Here is a 26,353-nt window from a genome sequence, read left to right on the forward strand (position 1 = left end):
CATCCACCCACCCACCCACCCACCCACCTATCTATCTATCTATCTATCTATCTATCTATCTATCTATCTATCTATCTATCTATCTAATCTGACCTGTTAGGCTCATATCCCTTTAATAGCATCCAATCTCTGGAGGTGGCAGGAATGGGGGCTGTGACCCTGTGTGGTGAAGTACACACTCTGTTTGCCAGGTCCTTTAAAATCACCATCTCTTTAATAAAAGTCTTACTCCCAGCATGCACCCACTTCTCCCTCCAGGCCCCCAGCCTATCCTCAAGTCCATCTCCGGGACTGACTTACCCAGGTTCCCATGCTGTCCATCACTCCAGAGGATTTTGCATTGAGTGATATCATGCAGAGGAAGCTTCAGTGAGGAATAGCGGCAGCTTGGGGAGCAGTGTGAGCCTGTGGGTGCTTGAGGACAGTCCCTGCCTCCATTGTTAACTAGCTGTGTGATCCGGTGGCACTTTCCCTCCCAACCCTCAGCACCCCCTTTTACAAAATGGGACAGTGATTCACACTGGGTGGAAACAGGCTTTGATCTTTGGCAGATCCGGGGAACAGTAGACCCTCTGGATTAAACAGGCCTGGGCTTTTGCCCTCCTGAGGGACAGTGGTTCCTGAGGCACAGTGCTTCTGACTCTAAGAACTCTTTGTCTTTGGTGTGTTGCAGGGGCCAGACGGTGTCCCCGGGCTACCAGGATTTCCAGTAAGTATGGCAGTGGCTCACACCCATCTGAGCTCAGGACTGTGCTCATTCTGTTCCTACCTGGGATGCTGTTCCATGCATGACCAAGCTCTAGTACTATTGCATACATTGTTGTTTTTTTTTGTTTTTGTTTTTTGTTTTTTGTTTTTATACTATCCCCGGAAGCATTCCCTTTTTTGAGAAGCGTTTCCTTCTTTGAGAGCTATAGGGTTTATTTTTACCATTTTGTGATTCCTTTTTGCTTTGTGTGTGTGTGTGTGTGTGTGTGTGTGTGTGTGTGTGTGTGTGTGTGTCTACTCTGTGACAGCTATATATAGAGGGCCAGGTCTTATGTCTCTACCCCTGGGCCATCCAGCCCTGGGCAGCAGCTGGGTCACCCTAGCATTTCCAGTGATAGTCTGTGCACATAACGTCCCTCCAGACGTGGGAAGGCAATGGTGCAGAGTGGAGGGCAGAGGAGAGCCACAGAGCGGAGGGCCGGAATTAACAGCCTACGTGTGCCTTTATAAGAGGGCGTTGTGTTCCTTCTGGAGTGTGTGTCTATACAGAAGGCCAAGGCTGGCCCCAGGGTGAGACCTGACTCTCTGAAACTCTGCAACTTGGAAAGGCCTGAGGTGCCTCCTCTGGGACAAATGAAGGAAATGGATAAAAATGTCATAGAAATTTGTTCCTGACGGCTGAACTGTAGATGATCTCATTTTTTTCTTTTCAGACTTTCTGAACTTTTCATATTTTCTTTTTTTAATACAGTGAAACTTTTTTGCATTTTCTAAATGATCATAAACTATGGCAATGGTAAAAATACATTACGTTCACTAGATGTTAGATCAAGAGTCGGGGGGAGGGGAGAAGCAGCCTTGCAGTTAGTGGAAGAGGTCTGACCTCTTAGCTGCAGCCCCCAAGGTGGCCACTTCAAGAGTCAGAGCACATTCTGGAACATTCCAACATGCCTTCTTCCATGCAAATGATCTGTGTTCTGAGGGGCCACTGCAGGGATTTTGCCTGTTTGTCCTTTATTTAAAATTATTTGAAAAAGAAAACAGTGAGTGAAAAGTTCACTGCTAAACAGTAGCACTGAAATATATCTAAGCCCTATCCTTGCTGTGATGGATGGCACACCCTTTCACCTAGAGGCAAGACAGGGCTTGTGAAAGGTTAAATAATGATAAAGCAACAGAATGCCTTGGGACAGTGGACACCATGAGTAGACAAGTCACTGTCACAAATGCTCTGTGTCTGCTGGAGTTGGAGAGAGCATGGCTTCTGGCTGGTGTGCAGGATTCGACTCTGCAGAGGGTGGCATGAGCTTGGTCAGTGGAAGGGTCACCTCCAGGGCATGGGAGATGAAGGGTGAGGTCCTGCCAAGATTAATGGCGGGCTAGGATACTGGATCCCATCTTGTGGGCGAATGTTGGGCAGGCAGATTATGGAGATGACGGGGGAGTTCTGGGTGAGTCAGCCCCAGAGACCAGGTGAGAGCACAGCCGTCATATACCATGGTAATCAGGGGCTCCGTATGGGGTTCTTAGTTTCATTAATAAAAAATTAGCATACTCAAGTGGGAAGCACAAGGATATTTTATTAGCATTTAGAAGGGAAAGCCAGAGTAGATAAGCTGTAAATCTCACTGCCTGGAGAAGGAGAAAGGAGCAGATAAACATGGAGGTCAGCCATCTGGTGGCCACAGCCACACAGTGAGAGGGGGCTTTAGAAAAAGAGCAAGAAAAAAAATTAATTAATTTAAAAAAAAAAAAAGAGTGGGGAAGCAGATCTTTGATTAGAGACTTTAAAAAGCATCCTTAGGCTCTGGCCAGCACCCAAAAGAAAAAGACAGGAGAGAAGAAAAAGAAATAGTTAGATCCTCCTGAGGAAAGAGGGGTTGACGCTGCGGAACCTCAGCCCTGACTGTGGAAACTGCACAGGGGCCTGGGAAGTAAAAGCCTTGTCTCGAGGTGAACAGCCTTTCTAGGGTAGTTCCCGGCCAGGTCCTTGACATGCCCCGCTGGGTTAACCCTTAAGCATTCACCCTCCACATCAGCGTGGGCTCTCTGGTTTCCAACGCTCAGTGCTGCCGTCTGTTCCCAGCATCCTCCAGCCTCCTTAAGGTTAGGAAAAGATCAGACTAATCATGGCTTCTGTCTTCCTGGTAAGTGGTTGTTCTGAGGGAGAGACAGCGACAGAGAGACAGACAGAGACAGAGGCAGAAAGAGACAGAAAAGACAGAAACGGAGAGAGAAACACAGAGACAGAGACAGAGAGAAACAGAGATGTTTTCTTTTTGTGCAAAACCTTTTAACCATCAACACAGTGCCCTCCAACAATTCTTTGCAGGGCCCTAGAGGACCAAAAGGTGACACTGGTGTGCCTGGATTCCCAGGTCTAAAAGGAGAACAGGTAAGGGTCGGTGTTTGGGTGGGGATGTGCATGGAATTTGCTGACCACTTCTATTTGGCCAGCTGTTTCCTCCTGGAGACACAGTTCCTGCAGTGCAATTCGGTGACATTCAGAAGATCCACAACCATCACTACTCTCTAATTCTAGGATGCTTTCTTTAATTGAAATTTATTTTATTTTATTTTTGTGTATGAGTATTTTGCCTGCATGAATGTCTGTGCACCACATGCACGCAGTACTTGCAGAGGCCAGAAGAGAGCATCAGATTCTCTGTAACTGAAGCTAATGAAGGTTATTAGGAGCCATGTGGGTGCTGGGAATCAAACCCCAGTCCTCTGGAAGAGCAGCCAATGCTTTTAACCTCTGAGCCATCTCTTCAACCCATAGAATTTTTTTTTACAACCCAAAAAAATCCTGTGCCTTTTCACAGTCACCCTCTAGTTGATGACTTCTCTGATCTCACAGTGTTGGCTGAAGGGCATTGATTCCACCCTTCTCCATCTGAAAAAAGACTATAGCTCAATGTTGTTCTCACATGCTGACCTGTCTTGTCTCCTGGATATCATATGTGCTTCCTGGAAAAGACTTTTCTGGAACTCTGGGATGAGTACAGAGTCTGATCCACAAATGTCACCCCAAACACTTGCTGGTTGGAAGAAATGTACAATCAGTGAATGAAATGAATTCCAATATGTGGTGATTGTAAGTTAGACATCGAGTAGTTGAAGTAAATGTCACGCAGGGCACTATTGGAGAACCCTGGGACTCAGAGCCACCCTCTGTACCCCCTCACAGCCATTACAATCCACTTCCTTGGTAGGTTTTCATGGTGGAGGAGGACAGGAGCGCCCATGAGTAGATGACCATGACTGGACTATACTCACTTATTCCCACACCTGTGCTATCTCACTCTCATCTTTTGCTCCCCAAGGGGCCCAGCAGTTTCTTATACCAAGTGTTACAGGAAGACAGAGACAGGGCAGAGTACCCTGCCATCTCAGAGGCTGCAGAGAGTAGGCTACGCCTCCCGGGGTCGTCTAGAAGGAGCATCTTCTCTGAGAGGAGTGGGGACTGGGATTTCCTCTGGGCCTTTGTTCCAGTTGGGCCACATTGCCCCCAGGACAAGGAAAGAGGCCCCTCAGACGGCTGGCCTTCAACACTAGGGCTTGGAGAGCTCAATATGTGGGATAAAGTTCGGGAGCAGGGGAGAGCGATGGAGCCTGGGGTGCTTTCGACGTCACAGGCTTGCAGAGGAGGGATGGGGTTGAGTTGGCTCTGGCACTTCTTGCTTTCAATGCTCCTTTTTCTACGTGGCAAAGGAGGCGGACCTAGACTCTAGATCCTACAGGCTGCTCCTGCCCCTAATCCTCTGCTGCTTTGAATGTCTGGGACAAACACCAGGCAGCTCTGCTCCAGCCTTGCAGCAACTGCGCTTCCTGTTGCTCTGCCTCTAATGCTTCTGTGCTTGTATCTTCCTGCTGCTCAGGACTGCCTTTCCCTGCCAGCAACGTGGTAAGACCCACCATCAGCTACGGGCTTTGGGGGATGGAGAGAGGGGCGTCTCTGCTCACTTTGGTACCCAGCTGGCCACTTCCAACTGTGGAAAAGAGGTTGCTCTATGGCCGGCCCATGGTTCCCCAGGGCTAGTGTGGAGGCCTAGAAGCATGCCACTTTCTCCACCTGGCCTTGCTCTCTTCATGCATGTGTTTCGGGAAGTCTCAGGATAGTAGATGACCCTATTGAGGACAGGATTTAGGAGCAGGATCCCGCATCCTTAACCCCTAGGCTCCCATCATCCCTTTCTTGGCATCTAGGATAGCTCTGCCTAACCCATGAGGTGTTTTCCCAGAGGCTTGGAGAATGGAGGACAGTTAGTTATACATTAAGACAGGTGGCTCCTGTGTGGAGAGAGGCACCATGCTTACAGCTTTGTCTCTCCTGATTTCAGCTCTTTAAACAACAGTAAGGATCCTTGGTGGAGACAGATCTCAAGTCATTAGGAAAGCACACTATCAAATATGTCAGGAGCCAGGGGTTCCTGGAAGGGCATTCTATGGCAAGCGATAGATGGCTGTCCTGGGACAAGATCGGGGTCTGAGAATGAGAGTACATATCTGTTCTCAGTTAGAGCCCTTGAGGGTACACCTGGACAGTTAACCAGACAACACATGGGAGGCTGTTATGTCCTCCAGCAGAAGATTACGCTGGAGGGGTGGGTCTGGAGTGAGGGGTGGGTCTGGAGTGAGGGGTGGGTCTGGAGTGAGAGGTGGGTCTGGAGTGAGGGGTGGGTCTGGAGTGAGGGGTGGGGCTGGAGTGAGGGGTGGGGCTGGAGTGAGGGGTGGGGCTGGAGTGAGGGGTGGGGCTGGAGTGAGGGGTGGGGCTGGAGTGAGGGGTGGGGCTGGAGTGAGGGGTGGGGCTGGAGGGGTGGTCTGAAGGTGAGAAGTCATGCTGGCAGAATGGAGAGGTCTTAATGACCCCTTGAACAAGGTGGCAGGAGGAGGCTGGGCTTTAAAAGATTCTCTGCATTGCAGGGCGAGAAGGGCGAGCCGGGTGCTATCCTGACAGGGGACATTCCTCTGGAAATGGTGAAGGGGAGAAAGGTAATTCTGTCACCACACCCCGAGGGCATATATCCGCTTTGGCTTGCCATCTTTGGTGGTATCATAAACAGTGTCTTCCAAGTGACAAGTGCCTGTCTCCTGTTTTAGGGTGAACCTGGAATGCATGGAGCCCCAGGACCCATGGTAAGCTGGGTGTCTCTCCGCTGGGTTGGAACTAGGCTTTCTAGCTTTTCTCATGCTTTGGCTCAGTCAGATTGAATTGTTCTACTTGTGAAAATATAACGAGTAATACAGTGACAGGTGGTAAAACATGTGTCTGTGTTTGTGGGAGGCGAACTACAGTGACATAGAAATCTCAGTGGTTGCCAGGCCTACAAGAGACTCTCAAAAACAAACAAAACAGGGATGGAGAGATGGCTCAGTCGTTAAGAGCACCTGCTGCTCTTGCAGAGGACTCAGGTTCAGTTCCCACTGCCCACACAGTGGATCAACCACTCATAACTCCAATTCCAGGGGACCTGGCCCCCTCTTTTAGCTTCTGTGGGCACCAGGCATGCATGTGGTACACATGCATACATGTAGGCAAAACACCCTTACATATAATAGCAAATAAATCTAAATAACAACAAACAATCAAACCTTCAGTGGTCGGACACAGGAGCATCCCGTTTTTCATTCTGACACAATCCACTGTGGCCAGTTCCTGCTGGACCTCTCCCCTCCAAACAGTGACTCCACTATCTTCTGGATTCAAGGTCACATGAATTGTCCAATTGGCAGGCTGAGACTAGAGAGAGTGGAAGAGACCGTAAAGGATAACGATCATCACTTCTAGCATGTTCTGCTGGTCAGAACTCAGATTCTTGGGGGGGACTCAGATGGGTAGCTGTGTGTCCAGGGAGCAGAAGAGAACTGGTGATGATTGTCAGGTGCCAGGGAGTCCCACAAGGACCTTCACGTGGTGCTGGGTCTGCTGCTCTGTTGCTGTGGGGCTGGGACATGCCCTCCTCTCTTTCCCCTTTTCTAGGCTTCAGTCTGCCCATTAATGCTGAATGGTTGGACTCAGGCTAGACAGGGTTAGAGGCTCCTTGGCTTTGCTGTTCTAGAAACAGGTAGCACACTTGGACTTATGAGCACTTCTGAGTTATTTCTCCCAAGAATGAACCCTGAACTTCCTGGTCATGCATCCCAACTGAAATGACGAAAGTGCAGGTGTGGACCATCGCTGTGGGTCAGGCACTGTCTAAGCTTCCTGGGGGACATCTCATTTCAGCCTCAGGTGTGATCACATAACCCTCCAACCCCAGTCTATAGGCAAGGAAACAAGGTCTCAAAGAAGATGAGCAATGTGTAAGAAAGAGGCAGGTGAGAGTCTTGAGGCCAACCTGGCATGCCCTGTATCCAGACTCTCCCCACCCCACAACTTTCAGAAGATAAGCTGCCCTTTATTTATTATGTATGTGTTTGTGTGTTTGTTTATTGGAGCACCATGGACTGTCCCAGGACTGTCAAATTGCACAGGGGGTCTGTTTGACTGAAGCCGGATCTTAGACTGTGGGAGAAAGAGTCACGCTCACGTGAACCCCTATGTGCTCCAAGCACATCCTTCAGAAAACCTTCGGAGGCTTTGGGTCCCTGAAGTCAGGCAGCAAAGACTGAATGTAGAGTCCCAGGGCTGAGAGTGAAGGCAGATGGGAGAGTCTTGTTCCCAACTGGTTAACCACTCAGTAACCTCCAGTTCTCTGGGAAATGCAAACAGTTAGTAGTGGGCCAGCAGGCGGCTGCAGATGGCTGTGGCGGGCATCCCACTGAAGGCCAGCTTGTGCACAGCTTGCCAAACACAGGCAGTAAGGGCACCTTTTAATTTGCATAATGCTTCCATCTGGGCTAACTGTGGCCCTAGAGACCAGAGGGGCTTACAACTCTTTTACCAATATGCTAAGGCTTGCGACTCAAAGTGCGGTTCGTGGATCAGCATTCCTGACATCACCTGGGAGCTTTGTGAAAATGCAGAGCTGCAGGCCCCAGCCCAGACAGCAGCTCAGACCCCATTGATCGGCACTTTAATGAGACCCAGGACACCCCGCGTACATGCGCACTTGGGAAGTGTTCCAAAGAACCACCCACCAAGTGGCCCATACCCTGGAAATGCCCTCAATGTTTGCTTGTCCCTTCCCTAAGAGTAATACAGACTCGAGATTTTTCATGCGGACCCCATCTTAATGCAGAACTTCCTTCTCATCTTTTAGAGCATGCTGCCCATGTTAATGGTGGTGGGCAGAGGGCCTTGAGGCCCCCAGACATAATCACAGCTACCATTCTTCAGGCTCCAGTAGGCAAAGTGATTCCTGTGGGGAGCTTGGATCAGGGCAGTGACTTAAGAAGTATGTGGACCCAGAAAACCATTGCTAAAATAGGATCCTATAGCGTGGGTCAGGGACTCTGTAGGAGGACTGGGGGAGCACCATGCTGAGGCTAGGCCTCAAAGTGAGTAGGAGCAGGTCAGGAAGTGCATCCTGAAGCTGTTTCCTGGACAAACTGGTATAGGCTACAGTAGTCAGAACAGAGGACGTGGGAACCCAGGAATGTGTGACCAATGGCAAAGTTCTATGTTCTGAACCAGCCTAGCATGTGGCCAACCTGGGACCTGAGGCACTGAGCTGCTGGTTTCTTGCTGTGTCGTTCACCCTGCCTGAGGGATTGGGTCCTGCGTATGTAGCCTTCAGAAGAATGGGGAGAGCTGAAGGCCTGAGCAAACACTTCTAGCTGGGGAGAGGCAGGAGAGAGGCAGGAGACAGGCGGATGGGTGCTTCAGGATTGTTGCTCCTGTTCCTTCCTCCCATCCCTGCTTCACGGATTACAAGAGCAAGCCCGGCATTCCAGATCTCTGGAGCCTGAGTTTCTGTCATTTGCTACTGGCGTTTGTTTTGCCTCTAGGGACCCAAAGGACCACCAGGACACAAAGGAGAATTTGGCCTCCCAGGACGACCTGTAGGTATCAGTGGTCCCCAGACTAAAGGATGGGGCATGTGGTGGCCAGGTTGCCCACAGCAAGAGCTCACTAAGGTGTCTTGTGTGCATCTCAGGGTCGCCCAGGATTGAATGGTCTCAAGGGTGCCAAAGGAGATCGAGGGATCATGATGCCGGTGAGTCCTGTGGCCACTTCCCCCACGTCATGTGTCCTGGAGCTGAAGTACTGATCAGACCCTCTTAGAGAGGGTCCAGTACCCATGGAGTTCAGTGAGTGGGGTTTGCAGAATACATGTTCAGGAGTGTTGTTATCTTTCTCCATCATTACTTCCAAAGATCCTCACACTTAGCCCTGCACCCATCTCATGCTCAGGAGTGTCACCCAGATCACACCCATGCTGAAGAGTTTCAGTCTCCCCCATGCAGACATCAGATGGAGAGGGGAAGGGAGGAGAAAGGAATTAGAGTATCCTAGGACCCTGGTGTCCCCTCTTCCCTCCTGCACACAGCCCCATGAATTCTGATGTTAATGGAGCATTGCTCTGGGACCCAAAATCTGGGTTCCAGTGTCAGCTTTCTGTAAGCTTTGAGCAGGTTGTGTGCCCTCTCTGGGCCTCATTATCTGTGGGTGTCAATCGGGATGACATTGTTGCTCTGCTATCTCCCCCCACGGTTAACAACATTTTTGCTGTATGGCCAGATGTGAAAGTGCTCTGTGGATGGGACTAGTGGACCAGAGGCAGATGTTGGTTGCTTCCAGAGGCAATTTCCCCAGCTTCCAGCTCAATGTGTGGCATATCCTGCAGCTGCCTCTTACTCCCAGATCCCCAAACTCAGTAGGAACTTTTATCTTCTTCCTTCAGGGTCCACCTGGCCTACCTGGACCCCCAGGACCCCCAGGACCCCCTGGAGCTATGGTGAACATCAAAGGTGTAAGTTAGAATGGGGAGGAGGCAAAGGGGGGAGACTTTCCTGGGGACCAGGTTCGCCTCTGCTGGAGCTGGGTTTCCGGGTGGCCTCACTTCTCGTGTTCTCCTTCCTTCAGGCTGTTTTCCCAATACCTGCCCGGCCACACTGCAAAACGCCAGTAAGTAACGTGCAGCTGTGTCTTCAGCAGCGGGCTAAGCACGGGTGCCAACTCAAAGAAACAGATCAGTCTTGCCTTGGGTGCCTTCCATCCCTGGATGTCCAACTCTGGTATCTTCTAGCCACACATGGACCCTTAAATGTCTAGAGGATTCTAGACGACAGACCCTGGTAATGAAATGTCTGCACACTGGCTTCTTTTAATAGGACCAGTACAGCTCGTGTTCTGTTAGTGAGACCTCATTGGCCTCATGGGCAGGAGGAGTATAAAATTGCAAAATAGATCCCTTATAACAGAAGGAAGTGACATCAACTCATGGCCTCTGTGCTGGGAATTCGGGGCTGAAATGCGTAGCTACTCTGTTCCATCCTTCCTGAAGATTGTGTCACTCTTACCACACCTCCCCAAGAGGCAGAAATTCTCTCTCCCCTTCATCATGGGAAGGCAACTCTGCTCACAGAAGCTCTCAGGCTAGCCCAAGGGCATGGGGCATGGGGCAGCTAGGACCACAGCTCAGATCTCCTGGTCCTCGGGAAGCAGGTGCAGGCTCTGTGATCTTTTGCTCAGCCTCCCCTCCCCCCACCCCACACAGGCAGTCGGCAACACTGTCTCTAGGATTTCTCCAGTATCATAGAGACATTTATTTCTGTGAGGAGAGACGGGGACAGGCATGACTCACGCATCTGTGAGTAATCATTGTCTCATTCATTCAGTAAATATTTACTGAGCTCTCACCAGTGCCAAGGACTCGGCTAGTCCCTGGGGACACAGGGATGACCTAGACAGACGTGGTCTCTGCTTTCTGGAGTTTGCAAAGAATCATTTCAAAATATTCTTCGAAGTGGGTTTGAGCTGATTCCTGTGGGAGTGGTGACGGAGCTGGTCTCCGACGCTTCTGACTGGCACAGACTGGCTGGCTGTGTGTTGCCCTAGGCAGATGTCCAAGTCTGACTTTGAGGCATCCCAGTAGGCAGCACATGGTCCAAGCGTTCTAGCCTGGAAGGCAGAGCACCGGATCCACCTGGGAACCATGCTGACATTCCATGTAGATCCCACTGCACCGCCAAGGGCACGTTTGTACAGATGACTGCAGAGCGGCATCTGGTTCAAGTGCAGGTTCTGGAGACACTCCAAGAAAGCGGTGCACTCACCTCATGCAGGGCAGTAGGCTGCCTAGGTCCCGCTGTCTATGAGTGTTGAAGGTCCCTCCTTCCAACACAGAGCCCAGCCACATGACCACCTCCCACAAGCAGTCCCAACGCACCAAGCGTGGGACAGCCCACCACAAACTTTAGAGTGTTTTGGGGATGCCACTGCAGTTGTGTGACCTACACTGGGAACCTGGGCGATATCCACACTTGGTGGGTGGTGTCATGGAGTTACTTAAAAAGAAGTTAATGCTAGGCTCGGAATATTTGGAGCGAGTTTTATTTTGTTTTAATTTCTTGTGGCATACGGGGATACCATTGGAGGCATGGTTGTTTTTTACCCAGTCCTCAAAGTGGGCATTATCAAACAGAAACATTATCCAGCACTTCACACACACCTTCCGATTCCAGGTGTTTAATATCATGATAGTTCATACCTCACAGTTTACACCCCTACCATACCACTTAAACAGAATCTCTGCGATGTTCCTCCTTAATTTTTTTCTGGAAGATTCCTTCCTCCTCCCAACATCTTTTCATGGTGACCCCTAAGCAACTGGCAGCCCCCGTTCATAACCACAGAAAGGTCCTGGCCCCAGGTGCAGCACCATCACTCAGCTGGGGAAACGATGGAGGTGGAGTGTGGTGGTTGCCTTCAATAGTCGACCCAGCACCATCAGGAGTCGCCCGAGAAGATGTCTTGATGAGGGATTGTGTAGATCAGGTTGACCTGCCTGCGGGAGGATTATCTACATTACCTGCCCACTGTGGGTGGCGCCACACCCCAGGCAAGAGATTCCAAACTGTGTAAGAGTGGAGAGAGTGAGCGGAGCACTCCCACGCAGAGTCACTCCTTGCTCTCCGCTCTTGACCACGGATTGAATGTGGCTGGCTGCTTTCTTACAACGCTGCCTTGACTCCCTAGCAATGTAACTCCAGTGACCCGGAGTTGTAAGCCGAATGAATCCTGTCTCCTGTAAGTTGCTTTGGCTAGGGTATCCAATCACAGTAACAAGAAATGAGGCGAGGACGAGGAGTACTGAGCAACAGTTTTGCAGGTGGCGCGGCCTGGATAGACGGGGTTTTGGGGAGATGGCTTAGCTGGTGAGGTAGTGCTTTCTGCATAAACAGGGAAAATCGTGTTTGATTCTCAGAACCTGATGGTGGGGGTGGGGAGCCATGGGGTTGCACATTTGTAATCCCAGTGCCACAGAGGTGGAGATGGGGGGATGGGCAAGGAGACAGTGGTATGCTTGGGGCTCACTGACCAATTCCAGGCCAATGCCTCAAAAAAGCTCCTGAGGAATCACCCCTAAGATTGACCTACACAGTACAGAGAGAGAGGAAGAGGAGGGGGAGGGGAAAGGGGCAGGGATAAGGGAAAGACTGAGAATTGTATTATCCAGAACTGCTTGGATTCCAGACCCTGTCAGCTAATGAGGAGTCCATAGTAGCCCCTCCAGTCTAATGACAGACAGCCCTGTTACTTACCACTGCAGCCCCTGCCAGGACCTGTGCCTTATGGCTGTCTTTGATCGCACTCAGTAGCAGGCGGTTGGCCCAGCTTCAGAGCTGGCTCAGCGCTGGCTCGGACGCTTGGCCTCCCTCGCGAGCCAATTCTAATTGATAAGGAAGGAGGCCAAGATGTTCAGCGTTGGCCAGCGCTCTCACAAACACTATCTGAAGGCCCCGGGTTTCCCTTCTGCTGAGATTTTTGGCCCGAAGTCTGAATGCGGGGTTCTTGAGGCCAGCTCCATCATGGGTTTCCCCACTGAAGGCCTGGGATGGTGTGTTGCGGGTGCTGGAGGATCTGGAGCTCCAGAGCCAAGTCCAAGCCTGGCCCTGCATCATCTCCTCCTCTGCAATATGTCCCCAAGACTGTGACTGCCCAGACAAAAGCTGGGGCAGGGCTTCCCATGTCTGACCGGGCCTTTCTCTCTCCCCAGGTTGGTACTGCTCACCCTGGCGACCCAGAGCTTGTCACTTTCCACGGTACACACGCTTCTTCACTGTTCTTCTCTGGGACATTCCTGACCTAGTGCTTATGGCTGTTTGCATGTGTCTAGTGATGGCCACAGATGAGGTGGTTGGGAAGGGCGGACTGGGCATGGGGGAGAAGAAGCGGCAGCTGAACTGTGGGACACATCTGTCTGGTTTTCTCACGTACCTGTGCGTCCTGGCTAAACCTGCTGGGTAACAGGAAGCTCTCCCTTTGTTCATCCCTTTGCTAATCTGTTCAGAAGACAGACATGGATGCCTGCTTAGTACTGCCCCATGCTTTTGCCTCCTCAGCCCTTTAATCTTTCAGGTGCCAGGAACCCTTAAAACTAAGTATAGGACAGAAAGAATGACTCAGTTGGTAAAGAGTCCTCACCTAGCATGCGTGAGTCCTTAGGTTTGATTCCCCAGTGCTGTGAGGAGCCAGTAAGGCAAGGCATGGTGATACATACCTACAATCCCAGTACTCAAGAGGTTGAGGCAGGAGGATCACAAGTTCAAGGTCAGCATCTGTCCTCATCGGTCCATTGGAACCTTTGATCTCCTCATCTCCCGACAGAGCTTGTGAGAAACCTTGCTCAGTGTGTATATGAGTGGGTGGGTGAAGTGGGACAGGGGTGGGGGTTAGTCAGTGTTAGCGTGCTCGGTCTCTCAAGAGCACACCAGAGAGGGACAAGCCTGTAAGAGAGCGGTCAGTCACTAACCTCCTCCACCGACACTCCTTGTCACACAATGTCTGGTTTTTAGTGGAAGCATCGAAATACTCACAGCTCAAATAAGGGAAAGCCTTCCTTAATCTGCAATCCCCTGCAGCTGGGCTGTGTCGCCCTGGTCTGCCAGGTAGGGGTCTCCCTAATGAGGTTTTCTGTGTTTTTCTGTCGCTTTGGTTGCCAAGTCCAGGCTGTGTTCTGACTTGGTGCTCAGACCTGTTCCAACGTCACTTCCCCTTCATGTCGGGTGAACCTTGTTTTTTATGGGGTTTTGTTGTCATTTAAGACAAGACCTCTCTATGCAGCTCTAACTGGCCTGAAACTCACTCTGTAGGTCAAGCTGGCCTTGAACTCAGAGATCCACCTGCCTCTGCCCCTTGACAGCTGGGATTAAAGGCGTGAGCCCCATTGTGCCTTTGGCTTGATTTAGGATTATTATTTGGTGGTGGTGGTGGTGGTGGCGGTAGGCCTTGGGTGGGAAGGGGAGCTGGGTTTGCCTTCTCAGATCCTCAGGGGTTCCCTGTCCTGTGAGGCTACCCTGGGGCAGGAGGGGGGAGGGCAAGAACAGAACTCCCTGGATGTGCTGGCCCTGGTGAGAGGTGGTATTCTGTACTTCTGGGTATTACTATTGCCTCTCATGGCTGCCTCTTCACTAGCTTCTCGTTCACCGCTGGCTGTGGCTTAGGTGGGAACCCACAATCCTCTGCTTAGGCCCTTAGTCTAAGCAGCTCCCAGACGTCAGTGGGACCTGGGGCCATGTGGCTGTCCTTCCCTGCTGCTCACTCATCTCATCTTTGGTGCTGTTGGCCGTTCCGTTCTCCATGGAGGAAGCCTGGGCCCACAAACCTTACGACACCACCTGTAGACTAGGGAACACTGAAAGATTTATCTGTTGCACTTTTGAGGGTCATGAATTGGGAGGTCTCACATCCACCTTTAGGTCCCATCAAGGGGGAGGAAATAGATGCCTTCCCTCCCCAAACTCTGTTTTCCTCTAAGCCTCTCCCCTATCCGGAGTAGAGGAAATGGCGGGTTTGGAAGGCCAGCCCCTCAGACTCATTGCTCCCTGTCACTTAGGGGGACATGTGACCCACAGGGGGTGTTCATCCCCTCAGCCAGCTGTGTAAGTGAATGACTCAGCCCCCTTAGCTCAACTGTGTCATCACCCCCGGGGGAGATTTATCCGCTCCTCAAGACACCAGGCTGCACAGGCCCAGGGGAGCTGATACTGCGGAGCTGAGAGGGATGGGGCCTCAGTATGTATTCACAAACTGCCCCAAAGGAGTGTGAGAAGTCAGGCCCTGCTGAGTCACGACAGCCCCTGCTGAGTCATGACAGCCCCTGCTGAACTCAACTCTGTATCCCTCATCTCTGTGACAACATATTGCATGACTGTGACCTGGGTCAAGATCTGGAAACCTGTCTGATGCAGGGATCATGGCCCTCTCAGGCTCTTTCCTGCCCGCTGGCTTCCCTGGGGCCTTCTGCTTGGATGGACTTCGCTAAAGGGGTTGGTTCGGAAACTTGGCTTCCCACAGCCTGTTTTTCCTCGTTCTTAAGTGTGTGTGTGTGTTTGGTGACAGGTGTGAAGGGAGAGAAGGGGTCCTGGGGCCTTCCCGGCTCGAAAGGAGAAAAGGGGGACCAAGGAGCCCAAGGACCACCAGGTATGCCTGCCCCTCTTCTAGGCCTTGCTAAATCAGGCTAGCGACACAAGCTGGCCACCCAGCCCACCAGTGCTGCCGGTTCTAGTGAGAACCGGTCTGGGACCTGACGTGTCAAAAGCAGAGCATTGTCAAGGGAGACCAGGGCCTAGGGCTGAAGGTAGAGTCCTGCCTAGTATGCTTCTGTGCTCAGGACCCTGGCTTCCAGCCCCAGAACTACGGGCAGGGTGGGGGTGGGAAGGAGGGGACTGGCTTTCTGTTGTTGTTCATAGGTACAATATGGCACCAAGAGAATCAGGGACTCACCCAGGACCCTGCAGTCCCTGGGTGGTGGGGCCTGGCTTAGGACTGGGGATGCTTCCAAGCCTAGTGTCAACTCCAATAAACCAGCGTAGTGTCGCTTTTCCTAAGAGATAACCACCGTTACTAACTTGGAAACTCTTTGATATCTCTGCCATTACAATGGCGAACTTACAAAGCATTTCTTCTTCAGGTCCTCCAGTTGATCCAGCTTACCTGAGACATTTTCTCAACAGCTTGAAGGTGAATATTGATTATTATATGTGTGGTCCATTATCCTAGTCTGTTTGTTGTTGCTGTAACTGAATACTACAGACTGGGTAACTTGGAAAGAATAAAGGTTTCTCTAGCACACAGTTCTGGAGATCTAGGCCTACTTACTGGTTGGGATTCTGCAAAGACCCAAGACCACGCAGGAATCACACAGCAAGACAGAACCAATATGCCAGAAGGTCTGTTTTTATAGCAAAGACGCTCCCTAGATCACAGGTTACTCTATTAACCCAAAGACTTTACCTCTCATTGCTAGCAATATACAAGTTTGGGGGTGACATTTTTACCACATGGAATTTGGGGGTCCCACTGAAACTGTGGCAGCCTGTGACTCGGTTTCTTGAGTTTCTGTGAGAAAAGGTTCAGGCTACTCTGACTGCAACCTCCCATGGTCTTTCTTCCAGGGGCAGAATGGAGATGCAGCCTTCAGAGGAGAGTCCAGCGACAACCTCTTTGTATCTGGGCCTCCAGGCCAACCAGGACATCCAGGCCTGGTTGTGAGTAGTGATTCCCTGGGGACCTGTGGCTTTTCCTGTACCCTGCCCCTAATATGAGTAGGTGATTTTAGAGTTGAAGTCAGTGTGGTGCATACTCAGGCACAAGCAGGCTCTCCTGTGCTGCTGGTTGGTGGGACATTAACTCAGTCTCTAGAGCTGCCCAGGCTATGCGAAGTTGGTGAGCCCTCAGGCGATAGCCATGCGAACTGTGGCAACTTCACTCTGAACAGAGCTATCCGTAGTGAGGGGTTACCTCAGGGGATAAACAGAAGGCGCCAGCAATAGCTTTAGAAGGACTGAAGGAAGAGCTTATCCACAGGCCTGGTCTTTGTAGATGAGGTGGGCGGGTGGTGGCAGGGAGGTTAGGGGAGACATCAGCCATCTGAGAGAGAAGAGCAAGGTTTGCCCCAGGTTTCTGACCTTGGGGACCACATGGCTGACCTCGGCCCCAGCTGCGTCCTTAACTTACACTGTGGTTTGAGGCAAGTCCTCTCCACCTGAAGGCTCAGTTCCTTCATGCATGGAGTGAGAAAGCCAGATTAGGTCTCCAGGGCCCTCTGGCTGCCTGGGCTCCCTGGTGTGTTTGGACTTCATGTCTGGGCTGCTGCTCACTGGGACCGACACCATCTGCAATTACTGGATCTTACAAATATCCTCATAAAAAGAGATTTCCCCATGACTATGTGTTTGCCTCAACAGGGCCAGAAAGGAGAGGCTGTTGTGGGGCCCCAGGGGCCCCCAGGAGTTCCAGGCCTGCCTGGGCCACCTGGCTTTGGGAGACCTGGTGTCCCTGGACCACCGGGACCCCCTGGGCCACCAGGACCTCCTGCCATCCTGGGTGCAGGTTAGTACTGAGTGGTGCCTCATTCCTTCTGCCTCTGCCCTTGTGCTCAGGGTGGCTCACCTGGGTGGCATGTCAGAGCCTCCCTGTCTAACGGGGCTGTTTGCTGGATGGAGCCTACCTTCTTTAAAATGGGTATAATTCTGATAGGATAGCATGCATCCACTTCAAGTGTCCAATTCAGTAATGTTGCAGGTACTCACAAGTCATGCCGCCGTCACAATTGCTTAATTCTAGACGTTTCATTACACCAAAAAGAAGCCGCATGGGATGGAGCTAAAACTCAGTGGTAGAGTATGGGGGAAGCCTTAGGTTTAAGACCCAGAACTGAAAGGAGGAAAAAGAAACAAAGGAAGGAAGGAGGCAAGGAAGGAAGGAAGGGAGGGAGGGAAGAAGGAAGGAAGGAAGGAAGGAAGGAAGGAAGGAAGGAAGGAAGGAAGGAAGGAAGGAAGGAAGGAAGGAAGGAAGGAAGGAAGGAAGACTGGTTTAACTAGAAGCAGTTACTTCCCCAGATCTGCTTTTTGTCTCTGGATTTTCCTGTTCTGGACATTATATATGAACCATATGTGCTGGCTAGTTCTATGTCAACTTGATATGACCTAGAGTTATCTGAAGGGAGGGAACCTCAATTGAGAAAATGCCTCCATAAGTTCAGGCTGTAAGGTATTTTCTTAATTAGTGATGGATGGGGGAGGGCCCAGCCCATGGTGGGTGGGGCCATCCCTGGGCTGGTGGTCCTGAGTTCTCTAACAAAGCAGGCTGAGCAAGTCACAAGGAGCAAGCCAGTAAGCAGTACCCCTCCGTGGCCTCTGCATCAGCTCCTGCCTCCAGGCTCCTGCCCTCACTGCTTTTGAGGATGAACTGTTATATGAAACTGTAAGTGAATGAACCCTTTCCTTCCTAAGTTGCTTTTGGTTATGGTCTTTCATGACCTTAAGTAAGATACCATATAAACAGAATTATATAATCCAAGGCCTCTTATGTCTGTTTCCTTCCCTTAGCATGATGTTGTTAAGGTTCATCCATGCTGTAGTATGTTTCAGTTCTTCACTCCTTTTTTTCTGGCCAAAAAAATCTGCCATCTTATTGGTATATGTTTTTCATGCATTCATCCATCTATTAATGGTATTTGAGCTGCTTTGATTTTCTAGCTGTTGACATAATACCACTCATAAAGACTTGAGCCTAAGGTTTTGTGTAAACATGGCCTCAGTTCTCTGGGGCACATACAGAGTGAAATTTCTGGGTCATAGGCAACTCTGTTTAACTCTTTGAGGAACTTCCAGACTACATTCCAAAGCAAATACTCATCATTTTACATTGCTGCCAGAGTGGGGGAGGGTCCCAGTCTCCTCTCGTCTTCACCAGCACCTGTGAGGCGCTGTGGATAGGTCACACCTTTTCAGTGCTGACAGCTGTGAGGTGCTAGCTCAGTGTGGTTTTCTCTGTGTGACTTTCATTGAGTTTCCTGAGTGCACAATAGTGTTGAGCATCTTTTCACAGATTCTAGAACCTTCCCGGCTGTTTTGTTAATGCTTTAAGGATCTGGCTGTCCTAGTTAGGGTTACTATTGCTGTGATGAAACGCCACAACCAAAAGCAAGTTGGGGGTGAGGGGAAGGGTTTACTTGGCTTTTACTTCCACATTATAGTCCATCACTGGAGGAAGTCATGACAGGCACTCAAGCAGGGCAGGAGCCTGCGGACAGGAGCTAATGAGGGGCCATGGAAGAGTGCAGCTTACTCAGGCTGCTTTCTTATCAGCCCAGGGATGGCACCACCCACCATGGGCTGAGCCCTTCCCCATCAATCACTAATTAAAAAATGCCCTACTGGCTTGTGTACAGTTTGATCTTATGGAGGCATTTTCTCAATTGAGGTTCCTTCCTCTCTGGTGACTTTAGTTTGTGTCAAGTTGACATAAACTTGGCTTACGGACCAGCATTAATTGTCACTCTTGGTGCAGAATCCCATTCAACTCTTGGAACTTCTAGGATGCACATGCAAAAATGAGAGGAACTAAAGAAAATATGCATCCACTGCCCAACACCAAGTACCAGGAAGTTTACCGACCATTTTACTACAGTTTTCTGGTAATTCAGGAAAACTAATAGTGAGAGGCTTGGGGAGGTAACTCTTGGAAGCGATCAAAGTGGTTGCCACGGCAGCATGGGCATCCAAGATCCCCAGAACTTCTGCAAAACCGTCAGGTGTGATGCCCGTGTATAATCACAGTGCTGGAGAGGTAGAGACAAGAGGATCCTGGGGCTTGCTGTCAGCCAGGCTGGCCTAATTGGTGAGCTTCAGTGGGAGACACTGACCCTGTCTTAAAAATGAAAAGAGGCTAACACTTGAAAGAGGCTAACACCTGAGGCTGTCCTCTGATCACCACACACACACACACACACACACACACACACACACACACACACACACACACAAGAAGACAACTAGTAGCTTCATTTTATAGCTAGTACGTGGTACCCACGGGATCTGAGCCCAGGTACCTGTAGCTCCAAAGCCTAGGCTGTTCTTAATGTGCACATGGTGGGTACTCTACAGAGACAATAAAGCTGAACACCCCTAGTCCCAAAAGCTCCAGTACCCCAAACCTTGTGAGCCCTGGTGTGGTGCCACAGGTGGAAACTCTGTACCCTGAGACTGTCTAATGTCCAAAACTATTATTTAAAATATTGAGGACTCAGGCTTTATCCTGGGGTAAAGTGCTTCTCTAGCATATCTGAAGGCCTCAAGTCAATTCCCAGGACCACACCAAAGTAAATAAATAGAATGCAAAATTACTTTTAGTTTATGACACTGGCCCCATCCCCAGGATATTTCATGTATATATAAATATTCTAAAACTTAAAAACAACAACAACTCTGAAACACACCTTTATCCAGTAGCAGCAGTAAGCCCATGACTGCTTCTTGATGATTGTGTTGGCATGAGCCAGGTGTGGTGGAGCTCGTCTGAGGGAGACCCACAGTGCCTGGGTGTCAGGGAGAGCCTCGCAGAAGGTGGCCTTGGGGCTGGCTTTAACATGGCCTTGGCCTTCCTGGTTGAAAGCAGAAACAAGGCTCAAAGCAGGTTAAGCGGAAGGAAAGTTTTCTGGCTGGAAGTGGGGGCTAAGCAAGCAGCTTGTGTGATGAGTAACCGGAAATTGGACCCCAAGAACAGCCCGAAGCTAAGACTTACACCCTGCAAGAATGCTCTGGCCATCTCATGTCTCTCTGCCTGTACCAGCTTCCTCCTTGTTCCCCACAGACCACATCCTCTGCACAGAGGGGAAGATGGTTGCCGGCAGCTTAGGGCTTCCACTGTGAGCTGGAAATCATGAGCTGCTTTCTCAACTCTAGTCTGAAATATCTTGGGATAAAGCAGTTCCAGGAAAAGATTCTAATTGGCTTGTTGAGTTAGGTGCCAGCTTTGGACCAATCATCTATAGTCAGGAGGTAGGACCGTTTCTGTAAGGAAATGGTTGTGGGTGTGAAGGGAAAGACCTCAGGAGAAGACCATAAAGACTTTGATCCTGCTAAGGAAGATGCTGGGTAGATAAAACCAAATGTGCCAACAGGGCCTTGATAGATGCATAGGCATTGCAGAAGATACAGGCATTTGGCAGGGTGTGCACAGGAGGCAGAGAATCTGTTGTTCACAAAAGCACCACTTTAGGGGGATCCAGACACCTGGCTGCACTGAGCAGGGATTGCCTTTTACATAACACACGACAGGTCACAGTTTATAAAACACTCGCATAGACACTACCCACATAGTCTTCCCAGTGATGGTGAAGGGAGATGAAGGGGATATTATTATAACTCTAAGGAAGCAGACACTGAAGCTCAGAGAGGATATAAGACTTGTTCAAAGTCATTCATGCTCGAGGGGACACATGGCTGGGACCCACATCCAAGTCCTTCCTGACCCTGTATCCACTGGCCATTTACCGCCGATGTGTGGACATTCAAGACCCATGTTGGAGCCGAAGACTTGCTTGCAATGTCCTGAAGAGTCAATGCAGTTGTTTTCTAGGACTTAGAGAGACATCTTTACATCTGCCAAGAGCTTTGCAGATGCTGGAGGGATGGGGCTTAGAGAAGCAGAAGAAAAACAAAGGAGAAATACTTCTAACACTTCTGTGTTTGCCTAAGGCAGGGACCTTTCAGCTGGACACTTACGCCCCCCTCATTTTCCTGGGGATCAGTCTGGCAGCCTTGAGCTGATTTTTAAGGGTTCTGTGACACTACAAGAACTAAGAAGCCCTGGGCAGATTACAATGTGCATGCCTAGCCTGAATTTCACTGGTTCTCACCAGCGTGCCAATGGACTGTTATGGTAGAAGGAATGTCTGCCAATGTCCGGCAAACAGCCTTTGGGAACCTGCTGCTTCCTTAAATGCACAGCTGGCACTTGACATCCTGGTCATCACTCCTGTCACCGTCAGCCTGGGCTCTTTCCTCTCTGTGGCCCACTTCCTCTGCTTGGTGGTCACTTGCTTTGTCTCTTGAATAAGCTGTATGAGTCTGGGTATTTTCAGGTGCAAGCAACAGAAAATTGGACTGAAACTGGCTTTTACAAATAACCACCAGTGGGATTGCCTTACAGTCCTGGAAAGTCTTGGGCACAGCTTCATCCAGGGTGACAATGAAGAATCGCAGCTCTTCCCCTGAGCCAGTCAGTATGGTCCTAGTCTCTTGCTGGCTCGGATCCCCAGGTTCCAGTTGCAAGGTGGCTAGTCCACAGCATGGAAGGACTCCGAGCCCCCTCTGGGGATCAGCAGGGACCCCTTGTGGCAGACACTGTGCTCTATATAACTTCTCTCTTTGTCTTGTCTCAGCCGTGGCTCTTCCAGGCCCACCTGGCCCTCCAGGACAGCCAGGACTCCCAGGATCCAGAAACTTGGTCAGTATCGTGTGTATTAGCCACTCCACATTGGATAGACTTACCTCAGACTCTGGTGACAGTGTTTGGGGGGACAGAATCCCTTTTATTTTGGAATTAGAACTCTCTGACAGGGGCTGGGAACGTAGCTCAGTGGGCTGGCTGTTTTCCTGTTGTAGGAGGCATAGTTTGATCTCCAGCACTACGTAAAACCAGGCATGGTGGAAGATGCCTGCTGTCCTAGCACTTAGGAGATGGAGGCAGAAGGATCCAAAATTCAAGGTTGTCCTCAGCAATACAAGTTAGAGGCCAGTCTGGGATACACGAGACCCTATGTACAAACAAACAAACAAACAAAATTCCAGGACAAAAGAATGTGCCATTCTACCAGCAATAGATGGCCATTTATTTCCTATTCAGACAACTTGTTCAATAAAGAGCTACAAAAAACAAAATGATTGATTATTGAAGTTATAGCCTGTGAATCTTTAAGTGACTGAAACCCAATCATGTTCTATTTTTAAAAACAGCGCACACACGTGTGTAAACACCACCGCAGGTGCTTTGATGGTCACACTCACCCCAGGTTGTTGCTCGGCTGGAGCATAGCTCAAGTACATCCCAGCCCCACAGCACACTTCAGGGTATGGCTTGTCTGCACTGATACAATGCGGAGAGACAGACAAGGCCCTACCAGACTGTCTGCAGCCTGGTACTTACTGGGTTTCATTCTTAAAAAGACTGACTTTCAAAAGACAAAGCTATCCAGTAGATGACAAAACTCAGCCATTTTCCTCTTTGGGGGATTTCCGTGCCACTCTGATGACTGATGTTATTGTCAAGGTGAGATAAAAGGGTTTTTTGTTTTTGTTTTTGTACTTTTTCTCAGTTGCAATGAGACTCCTGGTTGATAGGTCCTTGAAACTTGGTGCTATTCAGAATCTTTTTTGCAGCTTCAGCCTCCTGAATCTGCTTCCTGATATGCTAAACGGCTGCCATTCTTATTTTAGGCAAGTTTTGAGACAGAGATGCTGCAAGCCCCCGCTTTTTAAACACATATTTAATATTGCAACCATCTAGCTAGACGAAAGATTTAAGTGCTAAGTATAATTGCCCACTTGCTTGCATTTCTTACCCCAAATGAAAATGGATCTGAAAGTCACTAAGGAATGTGAGATGACGCCATTAGCCAGTGTAGATGCTACAGAGCTGTGTTTTTAAAAAAAAAAATCAATGCAAGTGAAAAAAAAAAGCAATGTACTGATGATTTTGCTAAAACCAAAACCCAGCAAAGATAACTCTGTTGCTACATCTTTATCTACCCAGGAAATTATCATTTGTGTTTTTACTCATTTTTTATAATTTAGACTTGTGGCTCAAAGCAATGCATTTTTTTTTTCATGGAAAAGAACTCCCTTAGCCAAGCATGATAACACACTCCTGAAATCCCAGCACTTGGAAGGCTGAGGCAGACGGATTATGAGTTCAAGGCATGTCTTGGCTACAGGGAAAACGTCTCAAAAAACTAGGGGCTGGGGAGAAGATCAGTGGGTCAAGTGCCTGGCACACAGGCATGGAGATCCCAGTTCAGATCCCCAGCATCCACTTTTAAAAATAAAAAGCTAAGTGTGGTTGTGCACATCTATAACCCAGTGCTAGGGGAGTGGGAACAGAGACAAGTGGATCACCCAGAGCTTGCTGGCTGGCCAGTGTAGACACTCAACCGAGTGCTGGGTTCCATGTGTGACCTTGGCCAGAAAGATAAGAGAGAGAGCAAGTGATAATGTAAGAGGCCCCATGTCTACCTCTGGCACCTCACCGCACACACATACACACACACACACACACACACACACACACACACACACACACACACACACACAGAGAGAGAGAGAGAGAGAGAGAGAGAGAGAGAGAGAGAGAGAGAGAGAGAGAGAGAGAGAGAGAAAACAACCATGGTCTGATGATATAGTTCAGTGGTAGAACACTTGCCTAGCGTGTACAGGCCCTGGGTTTGAGCCAGAGCACTGAAAACAAACTAGTTATTAGTGAAGTATCATTGTCCAATGCAATAAACCTTTTTCTCCAATGAGGGGTTATTTATAGAAGAGGGGGTGCATCACATTTTGCTACTGCTTGGTGACAGTTTGGAATTTAAAATGACCTGACAGGTCACGGCACTCAGCGACATGGGTGACATGCTGCAGAAAGCACACTTGGTCATAGAGGGAACGTTCATTTACCTGAGGGACAGTGGAGAGTTCTTCATCCGTGTCCGAGATGGTTGGAAAAAATTACAGGTAATTCTTAAGCTTCCTTTATAGCCCTCTCCCCTCCAAACACTGTGGATGTACAGAACCCCCCAATGGTGCCAGTTTTCTGTCTTGGAAGCTGTTTCTTACAGCTGTTGCATTTGCAACATCTTCCTTCTCTTATAGTTGGGAGAACTGATCCCCATCCCTGCTGACAGCCCCCCACCACCAGCGCTTTCCAGCAATGTGAGTAGCTCCTCTGCCTGCCCCGAGTGCCCCTGAGTCCCTGTACCAGGCTCTCCAAACCCAACCTGTTCTGTGTGACTTAGCTCCTGGTGAAAAACCCAGGAATTACTAGACAGCACATTGTCACCAGGGAGTCGGGGAAGAGCTGGGTGCAGAGGCTGGAGACCCCTGTTCCCAATTTACCCACAAGCCATCTAGAAGAATCCCTCCCTCCCTCCTTTACTTACTTATTTTGAGACAAGATCTCACTAGTAGCCCAGGCTGGCCTCGAACTCACAGAGATCCGCCTGCCTCTGCCTCCTGAATGCTGGGATTAAAGGTGTGTGCCACCACACCTACCAGGCAAAACCCTTAACTTTACTGTAAAGAGCATAAGCAACTGGCATCGTCTGTTGTTGGGTTCTATTGCAACCCTTCGAGGCCACTGCCATCACCCCATTTTTCAGATTGTAAAACTGAACCTTTGAAGAGGTAGACAGGTTGCCTTTTAAGCTGAGGTCCTCTGCTTCCCCAGCCCAGGGATCTTAAAGATCTTGAACACTCCCTCCTTCCCTGATGAAATTTTCATTTGGCCATGAAAGTCCTCCCACTTAAGAGTCACAGTTAATGGTAATGCCCAGCTGTTTAAAGCATCATGCCAGGAGGCATTAGACTAATCGTGCTCTGGAGAGTACAACATGTATTCTGAATGCGTATTCATACTTATCCTTTCCCCTTTCATATCACAGCCATACCAGCCACAGCCTCCACTGAACCCCATTTTAAGTGCCAATTATGAGAGACCTGTCGTAAGTACAAGTCATACGTTTGCTTTTCAGATAATGAGTATGTGAGTGTGCCTGAAAGTGCTAAGCCCTGTGCTCGGTTCTAGTTATTATTATTTCTCTTTTAGATTTTTTTAGATTTTTTTGACTACATGTATGTATGTGTACCATGTGCATGCCTGATGCCTGTAGAGGTCAGAAGAGGGAAACATAACCCTTTAACTGGAGTTACAAACAGCTCCGATCCACCATGTGAGTGCTGGGAATTGAATCCCGGTCCTTTGAAAGAGCAGCAAGTGCTCTTAACTGATGGACCATCTCTTCAGCCCTGATAAATAGCTCTTACCACCCACCTGCTTACAAACTAGCCAGGAAGACACATGTAATGGACAGTTATATCCTGGTCATTTGAGTGAGACAAACTGGAGATGCTGGGATCACTAGAAAGACAAAGGCAGTCAGTCTGGAGGAGGTGACCTCTAGCTTCAGACCTAAGAGATGCTGGAGTTCAGGAGTGAAACAGGCAGGGAAAAATAAAAGTAGGGATTCCCAGCAGAAGGGAAGATGGAACCCGAGAGGGTGAGGTGTGTGCGCTGCTCCTTCCTGTACTGCATTTCAAACTGGCCAGAGAACTAGACTTCACAGGAAAGGAAAAAGCTGAGGCTGGAGAAGTCCACACGAGCTGGGGAATTGGGCCCTTTCCTGCAATTGATGAGAGCTACTGATAAGTTGAAAGGGGAACAGGGGGAAGTGGTAAGGCTGCTGTTTTGAAATGGCTTTGGTTGGAGCACAGTGCATTGGAAGGGACAGGGGCAGCAGTGCAAGGCTGCAGGCTGGAGAAGACGGCTGGTGGGAGAGACATGAGGAGACAGGGGAAGCCAGGTTGGTCACCTGGTGCATGTGTGAGATCAAGGATGAGGCCCAAACCCCCACTGGAGTGATCCAGTGGTCACAGGCTCCTTCCCAGGCATCATCTGACATGGTGGGGATTGGAGATGCACCCTACTCTTTCACATAAAGACCATGTCGCGGTCACTTCAGGGACTTCACAGAACTTG

The 26,353-nt window shown here is 49.7% G+C and overlaps 1 protein-coding gene across 2 annotated transcripts in view; it reads left to right on the forward strand.

Annotated features, from left to right (window-relative positions):
* Positions 1-26,353, forward strand: part of Col15a1 (collagen type XV alpha 1 chain) — a 106,164-nt gene that overhangs the window by 74,911 nt on the left and 4,900 nt on the right. For both annotated transcript variants that reach the window (XM_076564175.1, XM_006973679.4), the window contains exons 21-37: positions 674-709; positions 3,041-3,103; positions 5,635-5,703; positions 5,812-5,847; positions 8,602-8,655; positions 8,751-8,810; positions 9,498-9,566; positions 9,680-9,721; positions 12,816-12,861; positions 15,161-15,241; positions 15,732-15,781; positions 16,216-16,308; positions 17,008-17,152; positions 21,990-22,054; positions 24,205-24,333; positions 24,472-24,531; positions 25,260-25,319. In XM_076564175.1, the coding sequence (XP_076420290.1) occupies positions 674-709; positions 3,041-3,103; positions 5,635-5,703; positions 5,812-5,847; positions 8,602-8,655; positions 8,751-8,810; positions 9,498-9,566; positions 9,680-9,721; positions 12,816-12,861; positions 15,161-15,241; positions 15,732-15,781; positions 16,216-16,308; positions 17,008-17,152; positions 21,990-22,054; positions 24,205-24,333; positions 24,472-24,531; positions 25,260-25,319 (1,158 nt within the window). The remainder of the gene's footprint in view (positions 1-673; positions 710-3,040; positions 3,104-5,634; positions 5,704-5,811; positions 5,848-8,601; positions 8,656-8,750; positions 8,811-9,497; positions 9,567-9,679; positions 9,722-12,815; positions 12,862-15,160; positions 15,242-15,731; positions 15,782-16,215; positions 16,309-17,007; positions 17,153-21,989; positions 22,055-24,204; positions 24,334-24,471; positions 24,532-25,259; positions 25,320-26,353) is intronic.

Source organism: Peromyscus maniculatus, chromosome 2 (genome assembly GCF_049852395.1).
Source record: "Peromyscus maniculatus bairdii isolate BWxNUB_F1_BW_parent chromosome 2, HU_Pman_BW_mat_3.1, whole genome shotgun sequence".
NCBI classification, from domain to species: domain Eukaryota; kingdom Metazoa; phylum Chordata; class Mammalia; order Rodentia; family Cricetidae; genus Peromyscus; species Peromyscus maniculatus.